The 15,175-nt window shown below is 46.1% G+C and overlaps 1 protein-coding gene across 1 annotated transcript; it reads left to right on the top strand.

Annotated features, from left to right (window-relative positions):
- Positions 1-1,616: 1,616 nt before the first annotated feature.
- Positions 1,617-13,437, top strand: EIF4A3 (eukaryotic translation initiation factor 4A3). The gene is made up of 12 exons (XM_010856286.1): positions 1,617-1,875; positions 3,851-3,923; positions 4,541-4,607; positions 5,398-5,460; positions 6,299-6,431; positions 6,635-6,715; positions 7,926-8,067; positions 8,933-9,071; positions 9,693-9,808; positions 12,679-12,786; positions 12,888-13,015; positions 13,197-13,437. Exons 1-12 carry the CDS (start codon positions 1,707-1,709, stop codon positions 13,211-13,213), a joined length of 1,236 nt encoding a protein of 411 aa, XP_010854588.1. The 5' UTR covers positions 1,617-1,706; the 3' UTR covers positions 13,214-13,437.
- Positions 13,438-15,175: the final 1,738 nt, after the last annotated feature.

Raw genomic sequence — 15,175 nt, 5'->3', positions numbered from 1 at the left:
CTGCAGGGAGTGCGTGGTTCCGGCATCCTCATCAGGCACATTTAAAAGATCAATTATACGGACATATTCATACCTCAGGATAAGAGTGTCAGAAGTAAGACCCCCTTTAGTTGTTTGCTGTGTGCTGTGCTTAGTTGCTCAGTCATGTCCGACTCTTTGCAAACCCATGGACTGTAGCCCGCCAAGTTCCTCTGTCCACGGAGATTCTCCAGGCAAGAATACTGGAGTGGGTTGCCATGCCTTCCTCCAGGGGATCTTCCCAACCCAGGGATCATTTGCTGTCAACATACTGCAAACCTCTGCTTTCTAATGTGCCTGGTTTAGTGGATAAAATGATTACCTAGTTTTCACTAAATTAACCTTCTCAAGAGGCCAGCAGTTCAAGCAGTTCTGGAAAGAGGCTGTGGATTAAAGATATACCTAGTGACTGGAGGGGCTTCCTGGCTGGCTCAGCGAAAAAGAATTCGCCTGCCAACCAAGTTCCATCCCTGAGTTGGGAGAAGATCCTCTGGAGAAGGAAATGGCAGCCCACTCCGGTATTCTTGCCTGGGAAATCTGATGGACAGAGCAATCTGGCTGGCTACAGTTCATGGGGTCGCAGAGTCGGACACGTTAGTGACTAAACCACCACAGTGATGTAAGGCAAGCAAACAATGGTAAAGGACAGAGCTGGCACCTGAGCAGGTTTGTTTCACGAAGTTAAAGACGCTATTCTCTCACGACACAGAGGAACCCGCGGCAGGTAGCGACGGTGGTTCAGAAGCCGATTCTGAGGAGCCGGATTCTTAGAGGCACTTAGAGAAGTTTAGGGTAAGATGCCATAACTGATAATATTCTACAGGGCAACCGAAAGCCATCACCTCCAGGGCCATCTTTTCTGCAGGGCGGGATTTATTAGCGCCGCCACCAGACACGCGAAATACAGGGACTCAAAGAACAAGGAGACGCAGTCCAAGGTCACGCGACCAGTCCTGGAGGCCCTGGAGCTGGAGACCATCTCAGAAGCCTTACTCTCCCACACTCGACCCCGGGTAGGAGCTTTTCCATTAGCAGGTTAAAAACCGGCCTGGGGGTGGGATTGGGGGTGGTTAAAATGAGAGCTGAGAAGCAGGCAGTTAGATTCCAGATTTTTCAAAAGCAGACGATGTACAGTGGGGATTTCCATCAGAAGGCAGTGTTAACGAGTAATAACGCGTGTGCCGGTGCCGGGTTGGGGACGTGCGCCCAAGTTCCCACTCGAAGCAGGGCCACCAGGGAGATTTCGCATGGAGCACTGGCGTACTGGCGCGGCCTACAATCCCGTCTGCAGGGGCTACAGGTTTACGGTCCCGCACAGAGAACCCGTGAAACGCGGGGCGGGAGGGAAACCAATTCAGCCCGAGAGCCCACCCAACAGGGCCACACGAGGTAGGCTCCTCGGCGCCCCGCTGCCTCCGCACCGATTAATCTTAGGAGTGAGTAGAGTTCGGCCCTGCGAGATCCCAAACGAGGCCCTCCCGAGCGAGAGCCGCAGTACCCCCAGTCTCTCCGCGGCCAGCCTCCGTTCCCCTTTCACGCGACCAGGAACGCCCCGCCCCTTCCGAGGAGTGGCCCCGACGCACATTCGTACGCACACGCGATGGCGTCACTTCCTGGCGGCGGCGGCGCGGGGCCTTGCTTCCGCTTTCCGCTACGGCGCGCGCTCGGCTCTCAGCCCGTTCGGTATCATGGCGGCTACGGCCACGATGGCGACCTCGGGGTCGGCGCGGAAGCGGCTACTCAAAGAGGAAGACATGACCAAAGTGGAATTCGAGACTAGCGAGGAGGTGGACGTGACCCCCACATTCGACACCATGGGCCTGCGGGAGGACTTGCTGCGCGGCATCTATGCCTACGGTAGGTAGGTGGGCTCGGGCCGCGGACTGGATGCGCCCACAGAGAGAGCAGGGGCCCGGCCGGGGCTGGGGTCCGAGACTGGGAGTCCTGCGGCCCTGGGGGCTGGCGGTCGGAGGTGAGGCCTAGCCCGGGGGCCCTACCCGCGTTTGTGTCGGCTGGTTCAAGTGTTCTCTCGGCAGGGCGTCGTGCTGGGTCCCGCGAGGGCTGCAGGGTTCTCTGTGCACTCCCAAGTCATTCATTCAGTGGATGACTGTCTTGTAACAGATGCTAGAACGTGCGCGGCTGTAGGCACTGAGGGCTTAGCAGTGAACCAGACAGGCCTAGGGAGCTTAAGTTGCATTTGGGAAAAAGTGGTAATGGCTACGAAGAAAATAAAGCGGGTTAACTGAATCAAGCATGACTGGGTGAGGAAAGAGTTAATAGGGTAGTTAGGTTTGGGACCTCCCAGGCTGGCATTTGACCTGAGACCTGGAACAAAGCCCGTTATGAGTAGATTATGGTAGAACCGAGCAGAGAGAGAAGCTGGTCCCAGAGCCCTGCAGCCTGAAGCCTTGTGTATTCCAGAAAGAAAAAGAATTCCCCTTGTCCTGGGAACCTAGGGGCAAGATTGGGGCGCGGGGAGGGGTACAGCCAACAAACGTGGTGCCAAATGATGAAGAATTTGAATTTTATTTCTGAGTCCAGTGGGAGGCCTCTGGAGGGTTCTAAACAGGGAAGTGGTGGGATCAGATTTACAGTTACAGAGGTGGTCCTGGGTATCTGAAAACGGGGGGAGGCGAGGCAGGAGAGGAATCAGGGAATGTTAAGAGGCTTTTGTTCCAGTCCAGAGAAACGATGATGGAATTGTGTTGGAAATGGGAGTGCTGACGGGGTTTGATTGTGGGTTGAATGTGAGGCTCAGAGGAAAGTCCTGGGTGTGTGAATAACTGGGTAGGTGATGATGCCCTCTCTTCTGGTGGGGGGCACTGGAGGGAACTCTTACTGGATGAGTGGAGCTTGAGGGACCTGTGAACTATCCAGTGGGACATGTAAAGGAGGCAGCTGGGGAGCCTGAGAAGAGGTAGGGTTGGGGATGCAGATGGGAGTGACCAACACTTGTGCTTAATGCCTGGGACTGGGACAGACATTTTTCTATCCAACAGTCTCTGACACTGTGACAGTTCAGCACAGAGAAAGTGCTGAGGGAATGGGAGTTGGAGAGCCATAGCAGCCAGGCCTGGTAGTGTGGCTGACAGCCCTATCTGCCTCTGGGCACCCAGGACATCGCTGCCCTAAAAACACTGTTTTTAGTTTCCCAGTCCATGTGCTGGGTCATCTTGAGGGGTTTAATTCATCTGTTATATTTGCTTTTGTGTTAGATAGGAAAATGTATTATATTTTAGAAAACTACCAGAAATTGAAGTATGCTATGTTTATTTTCTTGCACTATAGAGGGATGGTGTTGTAGTTCATGTAGCTGCATCAAGCAGGAATGTGATCCAAGCAGTAGATGAAATGGAGTTCTAGGTGATATGAACAACTTGCAGACTTACTACTGGTTGGGAGTGGTGACTACAGTACTGATTGGTTTATCCTCCTTTTTTACCTTAAAAAGTAACGTCACAGAACCCCCAGCAGTGCAGGTTATTGTAATGTAGCCAAACAACACACAAGTAATTGGAGTAAAGTGTGAGCCTCCCTCACCCCCATTCTCCAGGAGTAACCACATTCTTTTTTTAACCTCAGGTCTCTCTGTTTTGCAACAATGTTCCTTAGAGATTGTTTCTGTATAAATAAGATTATGTGTTGGTATGAAAATCCCCTTCAGCCTAGTACTTCATTCAGTAGTTTCTTCTGAGCTTAGTATGTTGGACATTGGGTTACGAGTAGGTGGGGAATTTTAAAAAGATACCATCTTCCCCACAAGGAGCTCCAGTTATGGTTTTAAGTATGCTGTCCTAGTGGCTAGAGCTCATTTTTTTGTTTTAATTTACAGGTTTTGAAAAACCATCAGCAATCCAGCAGCGAGCTATTAAGCAGATAATTAAAGGAAGAGATGTCATTGCGCAGTAAGTCTGCTCATGCAATAGGAGTCAGGCTCTAGTCAGCCCAGGAATCTGTAGTTTAGTGCTTCTCCATTCAAACGCCTTTACCAGCTCTTGACTGGACTTCAGCTGTGGGCTGTTTTTATTTTTGTGTCCTCCACTCTAGAAAGCATTCTTTTTTTTTCTTTAAGCCAGATTTACTTACTTATTGTTTGGCATATACATTAATACTCTTTTAATAGCTTTGTTTCTGATTTGCCTTATTTTTAAAGACTCATTTACCAAAAAAAAAAAAAGTCTGAAATTGTAGAAAAGAGTTATATAAAAGGTAATCCTTTGCTGCTGCCTGGAACACCCATTCTACAGATTCTGCAGTTCTGTAACCCCCCAATGCAAAGGCCACTTTTACTGTCCTTAACACCTGTGATTTAAAGGTTGTGCCTAAGTCCTGCCCCCTTGTGGTTAAGATGTTGGTTAGGGCATTGGGGTCAGTGAAGGGGGGACTCTCCTTGGAAGAAGCTGCCTAAGTGCTTCTGCAGCCCACCGCCTCAGAGCACTGCTGCAGCAGGGGTTACATGAATGGGAGCAGAGGCATGTAGCCCGGCATTCTACATCCCATTTATCTGTGTTTTCTTTACTAGATCTCAGTCTGGTACAGGCAAAACAGCCACCTTCAGTATTTCTGTCCTCCAGTGTCTGGATATTCAGGTAATCTTAAACTTTAATCCTTGGAAATACTTCCTTTACCTTCTGTAACTACAATCTTCAAGAAGTACAGTTCTTAAATATATCTAGTTGTACTGAATAAACATATTTTAAGAGAATCTTAATTGTACACTAGTATCTGAGCTAATATCCTGTCAGAAATTCCTTTTTATTTAAACCGTTTTTAAAAATTTTATTGAAATGCAGTTGATTTGCAGTGCTACATTAGTTTCAGATGGACAGCAAAGTGGTTCAGATGTGTGTGTGGATATATATACACATATGTATATACTTTTAAAGATTCTTTTCCATTATAAGTTATCTATTTTATATATATAGTAGTGTGTATATTTTAATTCCAAACTCCTAATTTATCCCGCTCCCCAACTTTTCCCATATAATAACCATAGATTGTTTTCTGTGTCGTAAATTGGGAGGCTTTTGTTAACTAGTGGAAATCCTTGTCTGCAAACAAGAATCCTGACTAGTATACCTCATTATTGCTGCTTGTCTGGTTTAAGTAATATTCAGACTTGCTTACCTGAAATCAGATGTGTGGTTAACATGAGGTGATATTCAGAATAGATCTGAGTCTGAATATGTGCGGTCTACCTGGAGAAGGGAATGGCACCCCACTCCAGTATTTTTGCCTGGAGAATTCCATGTACAGAGGAACCTGGTGGGCTGCAGTCCATGGGGATGCAAAGAGTCGGACACAACTGAGCAACTAACACACACACACCCCTCGAAAATACTGAGGTTCTCTATTTTCTGACAAAAATTATTTTCCTAGGTTCGTGAAACCCAAGCTCTGATCTTGGCTCCAACAAGAGAGTTAGCGGTGCAGATCCAGAAGGTGAGCGGTTACAGATGGCAGGGTCGCGTTTGCGAGTGCACTTGATCCTTGAGCCACATGAGTTTGAACTGCATGAATCCCATTTATATGCAGGTTTTTAAAAATGAATATATACTACAGAACTGCCTGATCTGAACTTAGGTGGCTCCAAGGATAGGGAGGGCTGACTGAAGTCTGTGTAGATTTCTGACTAAGCTTGGGTTTTGGGGTGTCTGGAGTCCGTATATAGGTATATCATCCGTATATCATCCCTCTCTGCCATTCACACTGGTCAAGCCAACTGATTGACTTAATTGAATCTGTTTTGTCTCTTCTATTGGGTTTTTTCCCCCCTGATTCCTCATGTTTTGCCATAAATCACTGGTTTGTATGAAGTCATCTTTAGTTCTACTTGTATGATTCCCCTTAGTTTTTTGTAATCTTACAATTATAATTTTTTTCAAAAAAAAAGTCCGTCTTAATAAAAATAATTGTAACTATTTGGTCTTTATAGTGTAAACATTGTGGAAATGGAAATGTGTTTGTTAAGATGTTAATATTGTCTCTGGGTGGTAGGATTGTGAATTTTGCATGTTTTCTTATTTTTCTATAGTTTCTAATACATACTGCTTTTATAATAAGAAAACAGTAAAACTAACTTCATTCTGGTGCAGAAAAAAATGGAAGGAAGAGACTTAGGCTGTCTGTAGTTTTATGATAGAAGGAATAGCATAAATAATACCTGATGGTCGTTTTAAATTAGAATAGAAGCAGTCTTCATTTGGGGAGAATGCAGATGTTTCTGACTTTAGAGTGGTCTTGGCGCAGACCTTGGACATGAACCTGTGTTTTAATTCAGGGCCTGCTTGCTTTGGGTGACTACATGAATGTCCAGTGCCATGCCTGCATCGGGGGCACCAATGTGGGGGAGGACATCAGGAAATTGGACTACGGACAGCACGTTGTCGCCGGCACACCTGGGCGTGTCTTTGGTGATTAATTGCTTTTGTCTATAAAAAGAGCTTCAGTGATAGAGGACTATTTTCATTTTGATATGCTACCTGATAACTTTTTGCATTTGAGTAACTTTTAAGAAGTGGAGGGAAGGTCCCTGAAATGCGATGAATACTGGTTGAAATGGCTGGCTCTTTACTTATAACCTGACCTCTACTTATTTGGAAATCTAATTTTATAGATATGATTCGTCGCAGGAGTTTGAGGACACGTGCTATCAAGATGTTGGTTTTGGATGAGGCTGATGAAATGTTGAATAAAGGTATGAATAACAAGAGTTTTCTAGAATTGGGATGTGTTTCATGTATTTCTACTAAAATACATGAGGACAAATATGTGAGGACCCCTAACTGACAGCAGTTGTGCTCTTAACACAGTGACTGGGAAATGTGTAATGACAGCTGTCACCGTGGCTCAGTAGCAGCTGTGACCAGTGCCTCAGAGTCTTCACGCCTCTGTTCCCTGCACACCCCTCTCCGCGGTCACTTCCACGTCAGGGGGCTGGGTGGGTCATCTCTAGATACTCTGGTCGCCCAGTGTAAAGGGAATAGTTTCCTTCTCAGGAGTCACCAGTAACTCTTGGGGTTCTTCCCAGGTGTTTTTCTGGTCCCTGGTCCTTGAGCACTTCTCTTAGAACCTAGAGGCTAATGGTGTCCCTTGGAGCTGCCCTCCACCCCACGTCTGTCTGGGGCCCCTTACCTGGAGGTCCTGCTCATCAGCTAAGTTAAAGGTACAGTTACTACAAAGTGAGGTCTCTAGACCAGCAACATCTCTGTCAGCTGGGAATGCACTGGAAATACAGCGTCTGGACCCCTGGTCTCAGCAGTCAGGGCCTCGCAGCTGCCTGCCCCCTTCTTATGTGCTGTCTCCTAACGCCGTCCTGCAGAGGTGGTGGTGTGGTGACCCGAGGGTGAGGTCCTGCTTGCCAGCAGATTTTATTCATCCTGTACCCTGTGAAATAATGTAAACTAGTTGCATTCTTTAATAGGGAGGTTTTTTAAGTCAAGATATCACTGACATCTAACATTTTCAGGTGTACAACATGACTCAGTATCTGTGGGAGATTGGTTTTGAATGGGAGGTTTTTAATTGAAGATTTTTTGGTGAAAATCCAGATCTCTGGATTTACTTAAAATATGGCAGGTTTGGCCACCATGGGTGTACATCCTCAGGGCACCAACAGCTGGAACTGAGGTATGACCACCTGGCAGAGGCCCAGGGTTATGGGCTCAGGTTTCTGTTGCTTTTAACTGTTGGCATCCAGGACTCTTGGGTGGGATCATGGTCGCCAGAGCACACCAGGGAGAGAAGAGGGGATGTGAGAATTTGGTCCAGCTCTATAAGAAGATTCCTTGTGAAATCTCATACCTTAAAACCACAATGCTACACCTAATTAAATGAACAATTGATGTGCGACTTATGTCAGAGTGTACAGCCTTAAAAGTTCCTGTGTGTCTCATGCCTCATCCCAGGTTTCAAAGAACAGATCTACGATGTGTACAGGTACTTGCCCCCAGCCACACAGGTGGTGCTCATCAGTGCCACACTGCCCCACGAGATCCTCGAGATGACCAACAAGTTCATGACCGACCCCATCCGCATCTTGGTAAAACGGTGAGGACGCCCTGTTTCTCAAGAGAGACTACAACATAGCATAGTTGTATCAGGTTTTCAGTTCAGTTCTGTTGTTCAGTCGTGTCCAACTCTTTGCGACCCCATGGACTATAGCATGCCAGGCTTCCGTGTCCATCACCAACTCCTGGAGCTTGCTCAGACTCATGTCCATCGAGCCGGTGATGCCATCCAACCATCTCATCTTCTTTTGTCGCCTTCTGCCCTCAGTCTTTCCTAGCATCAGGGTCTTTTCCAGTGAGTCAGTTCTTTGCCTCAGGTGGCCAGAGTTTTGGAACATTACCATCAGTCTTTCCAATGAATATTCAGAACTGATTTTCTTTAGGATTAACTGGTTTGGTCTCCTTGCAGTCCAGGGGACTCTAGAGTCTTCTCCAACACCACAGTTCAAAAGGATCAATTCTTTGGCTCTCAGCTTTCTTTATGGTCCAACTCTCACATCCATACAGAACATGAAAATTCTTTTAACTTTTTTCTTTTGAAAAGCAAGCTTTTATATATTCTCCTTTGATTCAGTAATTTCAGGTGTAAAAATTTGCTGATAGTATTTATTTATCAGTGAGATTATTTGTTGCTGGGAATAAAATGTGTATTCTATTAAACAGCCAAACATTTTGTTTAGAACCATATACAGGGTGTGGTTAAAGGTTCAGCCTAACCCTGAGCTTGGGCTCATGCAGTGGAAGTGGTGACTCCTGGGAGGATGTGGCAGGGGGGCGGGGTGGGGATCTAATGACCAGACTCCTGTGCTGCCAGGGTTCAGGCTGGCACCTGGAATGGCACCTGGGCTGTGTGCGCCTCGTTTGTGTTGGAGGGATGAGTTGATAAAATTGTCTTTGTCCTCCAGTGATGAACTGACTCTCGAAGGCATCAAGCAGTTTTTTGTGGCTGTGGAACGGGAAGAGTGGAAGTTTGACACCCTGTGTGACCTCTATGACACGCTGACCATCACACAGGCTGTCATCTTCTGTAACACCAAGAGGAAGGTGCGTGGTTGTCCTGGCTCTTTAATGTCCTTGTGGCAAAACAAAAAACGAAAATCATAGAACTTAGACTTTTTCTGTTGAAGGCCAGAAGTACATGTTTTAGGCTCTGGGTACACGGTCTCTGCAGCATACACTTGGCTTTGCCCTTTAAATCAAGTTGCTATATGTGATGGGTGGACAAGCAAGTATGTCCAGAGAACACGTGTACAGGCTGTTGGTCTGGTCCCATGATTGTAGGCTCGGGACCACTAGTGTGGATGGCACCGGAGCCTGCGTTCTCTGAGCTCCCAAGTGATGCTGATGTGCAGGTAGAGCTGAGAACCCTGGCAACTTTCCTTGGAAAAGGAGGATTTGGACTACATTCCAAATAAGATTGGAATTTAAATTTCTGATGAACATTGACACACATATATATGAATTTTTTTAAAGAGAATTTTTGCCCCAATATTTGCTGGGCAAATTTAAGTTATCTACACATCCAGTGAAGATCGGTGTGAGTTTTAAGAACACTTGTTTTGTGAGTATTTGTATTGGTCCTGCAGGTAATTGACATGAAATCCTGAATCCAGTCTCTGGTTTGGTTTGTGAGCTTACGGCAGCACCTGTCTATTCCATCTGTAGGTTGACTGGCTGACGGAGAAGATGAGGGAAGCTAACTTTACCGTGTCGTCCATGCACGGGGACATGCCCCAGAAGGAGCGAGAGTCCATCATGAAGGAGTTCCGGTCAGGTGCCAGGTAGGTTGGATGCGCCCTCTGCTCCTGTGCTGAGGCCACTGGCTAGCATTTACGGGGTGTTACCTGAGCTCAGGGAGGTCGCTGACATGCTTGGTGAGCAGCAGGGCAGCCACTGTGATGTGACAGACTAGGCTGAGGTGAGAACTAACCTTAACTAGAGGATCAGTTGTCTTATTTAGAAGCATATTTTTCTTGTTTCCAAAAAAAAAGGGGGATTTTCTGTTTATCCTTTTTTATTGGTTTTAGCTTAATCCCACTGCAGCTGGCGAACCCACTTTGTATGATTTCTTTCCCTGAATGTGTATTCAGAGTTGCCTTGTGGCCCAGCATGGGGTTGGTTTAAGACCATTCTTTGTGCTCGGACAGGATGGGTTCTGCGTTGTGCTGGCGTCCTGTGTCCTGGCTGTGCCTGTTGGCTTTCAGTGGGTTAATTGTGTTTCTCAGACCTGCGTCCTTACCCCTCTCCCCTTGAGTCTGTTCCATCTGTGTTGAGAGTGCTGGTCTTTCTCTTGGGGGTTCTGCTTGTGTGTCCAAGTTCAGAATTACTAGACGTCTGGAGGATTTAGCCGTTACCTTGGAAGTACCTGCCCCGCTTTACTCGGGCCTCTGTCCTGAACCCTGCTCGTCTCCGCCAGCCTCCTTCGTGTACCTTTCTTCCTGCACATCTGGTTTCCAGACTTAAGCTTTGGATGGTTTCATGCAACCAGCATAGAGTTGGGTTTTGTTTTTCCTCTCCTTTAAAAAAAAAAGTTAGTTGGATTATTTGGCTGCACCAGGTCTTAGTTGCAGCTCATGGAATCTTTAGTTGCGGCTTGTGTGGTCTTGTTCCCCGACCAGGGATTGAACCCAGGCCCCCTGAATTGGGAGCTAAGAGTCTTAGCCCGTGGACCACCAGGGAGGTCCCTGTTTTTCCTTTTCTTTTAATCTGATGATGATTGCTATCTTTTAATTGGAATATTTAGCCCAGTTTTGTTTAATGTAAATACTGCAGTTATTGTTTGTTGTTCAGTCACTCAGTTGTGTCTATCTTTAAGTGTATTTTACGTGTTATTTCTTTAGTTTGGATTTTATTCTTGTTATTCCTTTCTTCACTTTTTATTTTGGAAAATGTTTATATTTTATTTCTTTGTGTTATTTAGCTGCTGCTGATGCTGAAGAGTTATCAGCAACTGTGGTTGATGGTACTTTTATCATCTCCCCTGAGGGTATAGAGAACTTGAAACCCTTGACTTCAGTGACCCTCCAGACTTCTGTTGCTGTTTTCATGTGTTTTAGTTTACATGTATTTCAACCCCCACAAGACGTTTTTGCTTCATATGATGAAATGGGTATAATCCATATCATAAATGCTTTGTGCCACACTCGTTATTCTTCTCTCTTTCCTTTATCTCTGAGCAGCTTCTGTCAGGGCTGCATTTCCTTCTGCCTGAAGAATGTCTCTGTATTTTGTGTCATCTGGTCTCTGAAAATGTCTGCTGCTGCTGCTAAGTTGCTTCAGTTGTGTCCGACTCTGTGCGACCCCATAGACGGCAGCCCACCAGGCTCCCCCATCCCCGGGATTCTCCAGGCAAAAATACTGGAGTGGGTTGCCATTTCCTTCTCCAATGCATGAAAGTGAAAAGTGAAAATGAAGTCGCTCAGTCCTGTCGGACTCTCAGCGACCCCATGGACTGCAGCCCACCAGGCTCCTCCGTCCATGGGATTTTCCAGGCAAGAGTACTGGAGTGGGGTGCCATTGCCTTCTCCACTGAAAATGTCTACTTCATCTTAAAACATCTCCTGATGTTGAAGGAGGCAGTCCAGCAGGGTTGGTCCCAGGAGTCCCATGGACATCAGGCTCTGGGCGCTCGCATCCCTTACGTGAAGCACCTGGTGCAGTTGGCCTCCCGTGTTTGGTGTTGTCTTGGTTGCCGTTGTTCCCGTCAAGACTCCACTCCTATGAAAACGGTGTCTTTTCTGCAGGCTGCTCCTTAAGTCTGTTTCATTTGTGTTTTGTTTCAGTGGTTTTCACCCTCACGGGTCCATGTGTGATTCGGTTGTACTCCTCCTGTTTGGAGTTTATATGGCTCTTGGCCTCACCCCTCAGGTGGTGCTGTGGGTCCATTCTTTGCTCTCTCTCCGGGGCTCCAGTTCTGTGTGATTATCTGGTAGCAGCAACACCTCTCCTGTTTTTTTGAACTTTTTTTCCTGTTCTATTGTCCCTTGAAACTTTGAAAGTTTCTATACCAGTGATGTCCAGTAGGAATGTAAATCAAGTAAACGTGTTATTTAATTCTGTATATTATTTCAACATACAGTCAGCATTAAAAATATTAATGAGGTTTTTTTGCCCTCCCCCCCCCTTTTTTTTGTACTAAGTATCCAAATATAGTGTGAATCTTACAACTTCAGGCAATCTCATTTCAGACCAGCCACTCGGGTGCTTTGTGAGCTGGTGGCCTCAGCATTGGATAGCGTGGGTCTGTGGTGTGTCAGATTCTGTCCTTTGAGAAGGACAGAGTGGTGTGAGTTGCACTTCTAATTAGAAGACACTGTGTGTGTTGTGCACCAAAATCAGTGAGGCTGGTGTACTTGATGTTTTGCTAGACAGAAGTAAAATGTCCTTTCCAAGTAGTGGTGGCTTTAAACAAATTAAATGTAGTAGAGTAAAAGATAGCCTATATATATGTGTGTGTATATATTTTTTATTTTAATGAGATAAACACATGATTTAAGTAAGTAAACCAAACACGCCTTCTGAATGGGGCTTTCTGGTGCTGTCCCGCACGCTTCAGCCTGCGGAGGGAACAGTATGAAGAGCCCTAGTGTGCTCATAGCTGGTCTGACCCTTTTCTGCTAGGCGATTGTCTCAAATGCCTTTCTTTCTGCAGCCGAGTGCTCATTTCTACCGACGTCTGGGCCCGGGGGCTGGACGTGCCCCAGGTGTCCCTCATCATTAACTATGACCTGCCCAACAACAGAGAGCTGTACATACACAGGTACGCCATGCAAGCTTCTCCTTGGTTTCATTCTTGTTGGTGGACTGTACTGAAACCTTCTTTGCTATGTTTACTAAAGTGATTTTGCTTTATTCTTAAAGAATTGGGCGATCAGGTCGATATGGCCGAAAGGGTGTGGCTATTAATTTTGTAAAGAATGATGATATCCGCATCCTCAGAGACATCGAGCAGTACTACTCCACTCAGATTGATGAGATGCCCATGAACGGTGAGACCCTAAGTCTGTCTGTGATTGTTGTAGGAAGAACTTCCTGGTTCCTAGTTTGGGGCATTTGAGGTTTTCCCATTTTGCTTTGTTTTTGTGAAGTCTTTTGTGAGCTTTTAGTTAACTTTATAAATTTTCATTTTGTTTGTATTATTTCTTATTGTTTATCTTTCTTCACTTTCAGTTGCTGATCTGATCTGAAAAATCTGCTCACTGGAGCCTCTTCATCTATTTTGTATCCATTTGGAAATATTTAGAGGCGGTTTCTATTTAATGGGGTTTGTGCGAACTCTATTCTCGAAGCACCTCCTTGCCCCCCACCTCCCCCCAGAATGAACTCTGGAGATGGGGCCACCTTTTCTTACCCATGTGTAAATAATGCATTGCTTTCTTTTTCATTAAACATTTAAAACTTTTCCCATAAATTCTAATTTGTATTTCTTAAGGTGGACCCAGCTCTTACTGTCTGTATGATCTCCTTTTACTCTGAATTTTGACCTTTAAGATGGTGAAATAGAAATGGTAAGCTGCCTGGCGTCTCCATACTTCCCCAGATTGGTACTCGATCCCATTTCTTAAGGATGGCAGGTGTGGGAGTCAGACCATCAGCACTTTTCTTTGGGTTGGCCTGGGTCTGTGTGCCTGGGTGTAGAGAGCAAGATAGGATCCCTGGGCGGATTCTCTGGGTTAATGAGCCCACCTGTCGTGGCTGAGGAGGGGCCAACAGGAAACCAGCCACAAGGGAAGACACCTGAGAAACTCAGCCTAAATCAGATGTTGTCAAATAAAGAAACAAATGCAGACGTCCATAGAAGTGTACCCTTGGGGATGATTCAGAAGCAGTATGTGATTTCCAAAGGTTTCATAACCATTAGCCCTGAGTGTTGGTGAAGATGTTGGTGCGTGATGTTCATGTGAGTAGGTACAGACTTTCTGGAAGGCACCCGGGCTCTTGGGCAGTAGGAGCCATTGGAATACTCCCCTTTGAGGGAGTCACTGCCATCGGCAGTGGTCTGGAGTGCAGGCTGCACAGGTGTGCTCACCAGTGTCCCCCGGCACCAGGGAAAGGCCTGAAAGGGCTGTGCAGCGCCAGGGGTTGGGGAGGGAAGCGACGTCCTATCTGCACTGATGCACATGGGCGGGGGTTCTTGGGCGAGTGTCTGGGACTGCTAGTGTCACAGGCCAAGTGGGTTCAGCTGCTCCCCATGGTGGCTAAGTGTTGGAGTTGGTGTGGAAATAACCCAAATGCCCACTGAACTGAAAGATGCAAGTACATATGATGGATATTGTTTGGCAATAGGAGGGAATGAAGAGCTGGCACATGTTGCGATTTGAACCTTGAAATAGGCTGAGTAGAACAAGCCAGTCACAAAGAGCCACACAAGTGCTTCTGTTTCTATTAAATGTCCTCAATTGGTAAATCCATAGAGACAGCGGATAACCGGTTTTCTGGGGGCTGAGAGGGAGTGACTGCTAAAGGGTACAGGGCTTCTTTGGGGGCGATGGAAATGTTCTGGAACTAGAAGTATGGTTGCACTATTCTATGAATATACTAGAAGGTACAGAATTGTACATTTTAAAGTGGTAAATTGTGTGGTATGTGAACTGTATCAAAAATCAGGTGGGGAATCTAACACTTCCTCTAAATTATACTTAAAAAGGGCATGAGCAAGAGGGAAAATACTTGTAAAGCATGTACTCGACAAAAGACAAATTGGAAAATACGAAGAATTTTGTGTGTAGGTAGAATGATTGTCCCCCCAGATGTGTGCTCAGTTGCTTAGTCGTGTCCAACTTTTTGTGACCCCATGGACTGTAGCCTGCCAGGCTCCTCTGTCCATGGAATTTTCCAGGCAAAAATGCTGGAGTTGATTGCCATTTCCTTCTCCAGGGGCTCTTCCTGACCCAAGGATTGAACCCGTGACTCTTGAGTCTCCTGCATTGGCAGGCAGGTTCTTTATCACTAGCGCCACCTGAAATTGGGTTCTAACATGACAAACTCAGAACTGAGGGCTAAGTATGAGGGCTACTAATTGTCTATCAACTTCCATTTTTTTCTTAGGATCTCAGACAATAGTGAAAATAAACAAGGAATTACTGTCTGTCAGTGCTGTGGGCAAGAATACGTCCTAGATAAGAAGTCTCTCTTAAATCCACCTGAGG

This window comes from Bison bison, unplaced genomic scaffold, assembly GCF_000754665.1.
Source record: "Bison bison bison isolate TAMUID 2011002044 unplaced genomic scaffold, Bison_UMD1.0 scf7180017864371, whole genome shotgun sequence".
In the NCBI taxonomy this organism is placed as follows: domain Eukaryota; kingdom Metazoa; phylum Chordata; class Mammalia; order Artiodactyla; family Bovidae; genus Bison; species Bison bison.
Note: the sequence above shows the minus strand (reverse complement) of the source record. Positions and strands in the feature narration are given on the sequence as shown.

Bases quoted from the DNA above. Each gene is read 5' to 3' on its own strand.
- EIF4A3 (XM_010856286.1), top strand. From the start codon at position 1,707: ATGGCGGCTACGGCCACGATGGCGACCTCGGGGTCGGCGCGGAAGCGG. The intron at 3,924-4,540 runs GTAAGTCTGCTC...TTTCTTTACTAG, and splicing joins GGAAGAGATGTCATTGCGCA to ATCTCAGTCTGGTACAGGCA. The intron at 12,787-12,887 runs GTACGCCATGCA...TTATTCTTAAAG, and splicing joins AGAGAGCTGTACATACACAG to AATTGGGCGATCAGGTCGAT.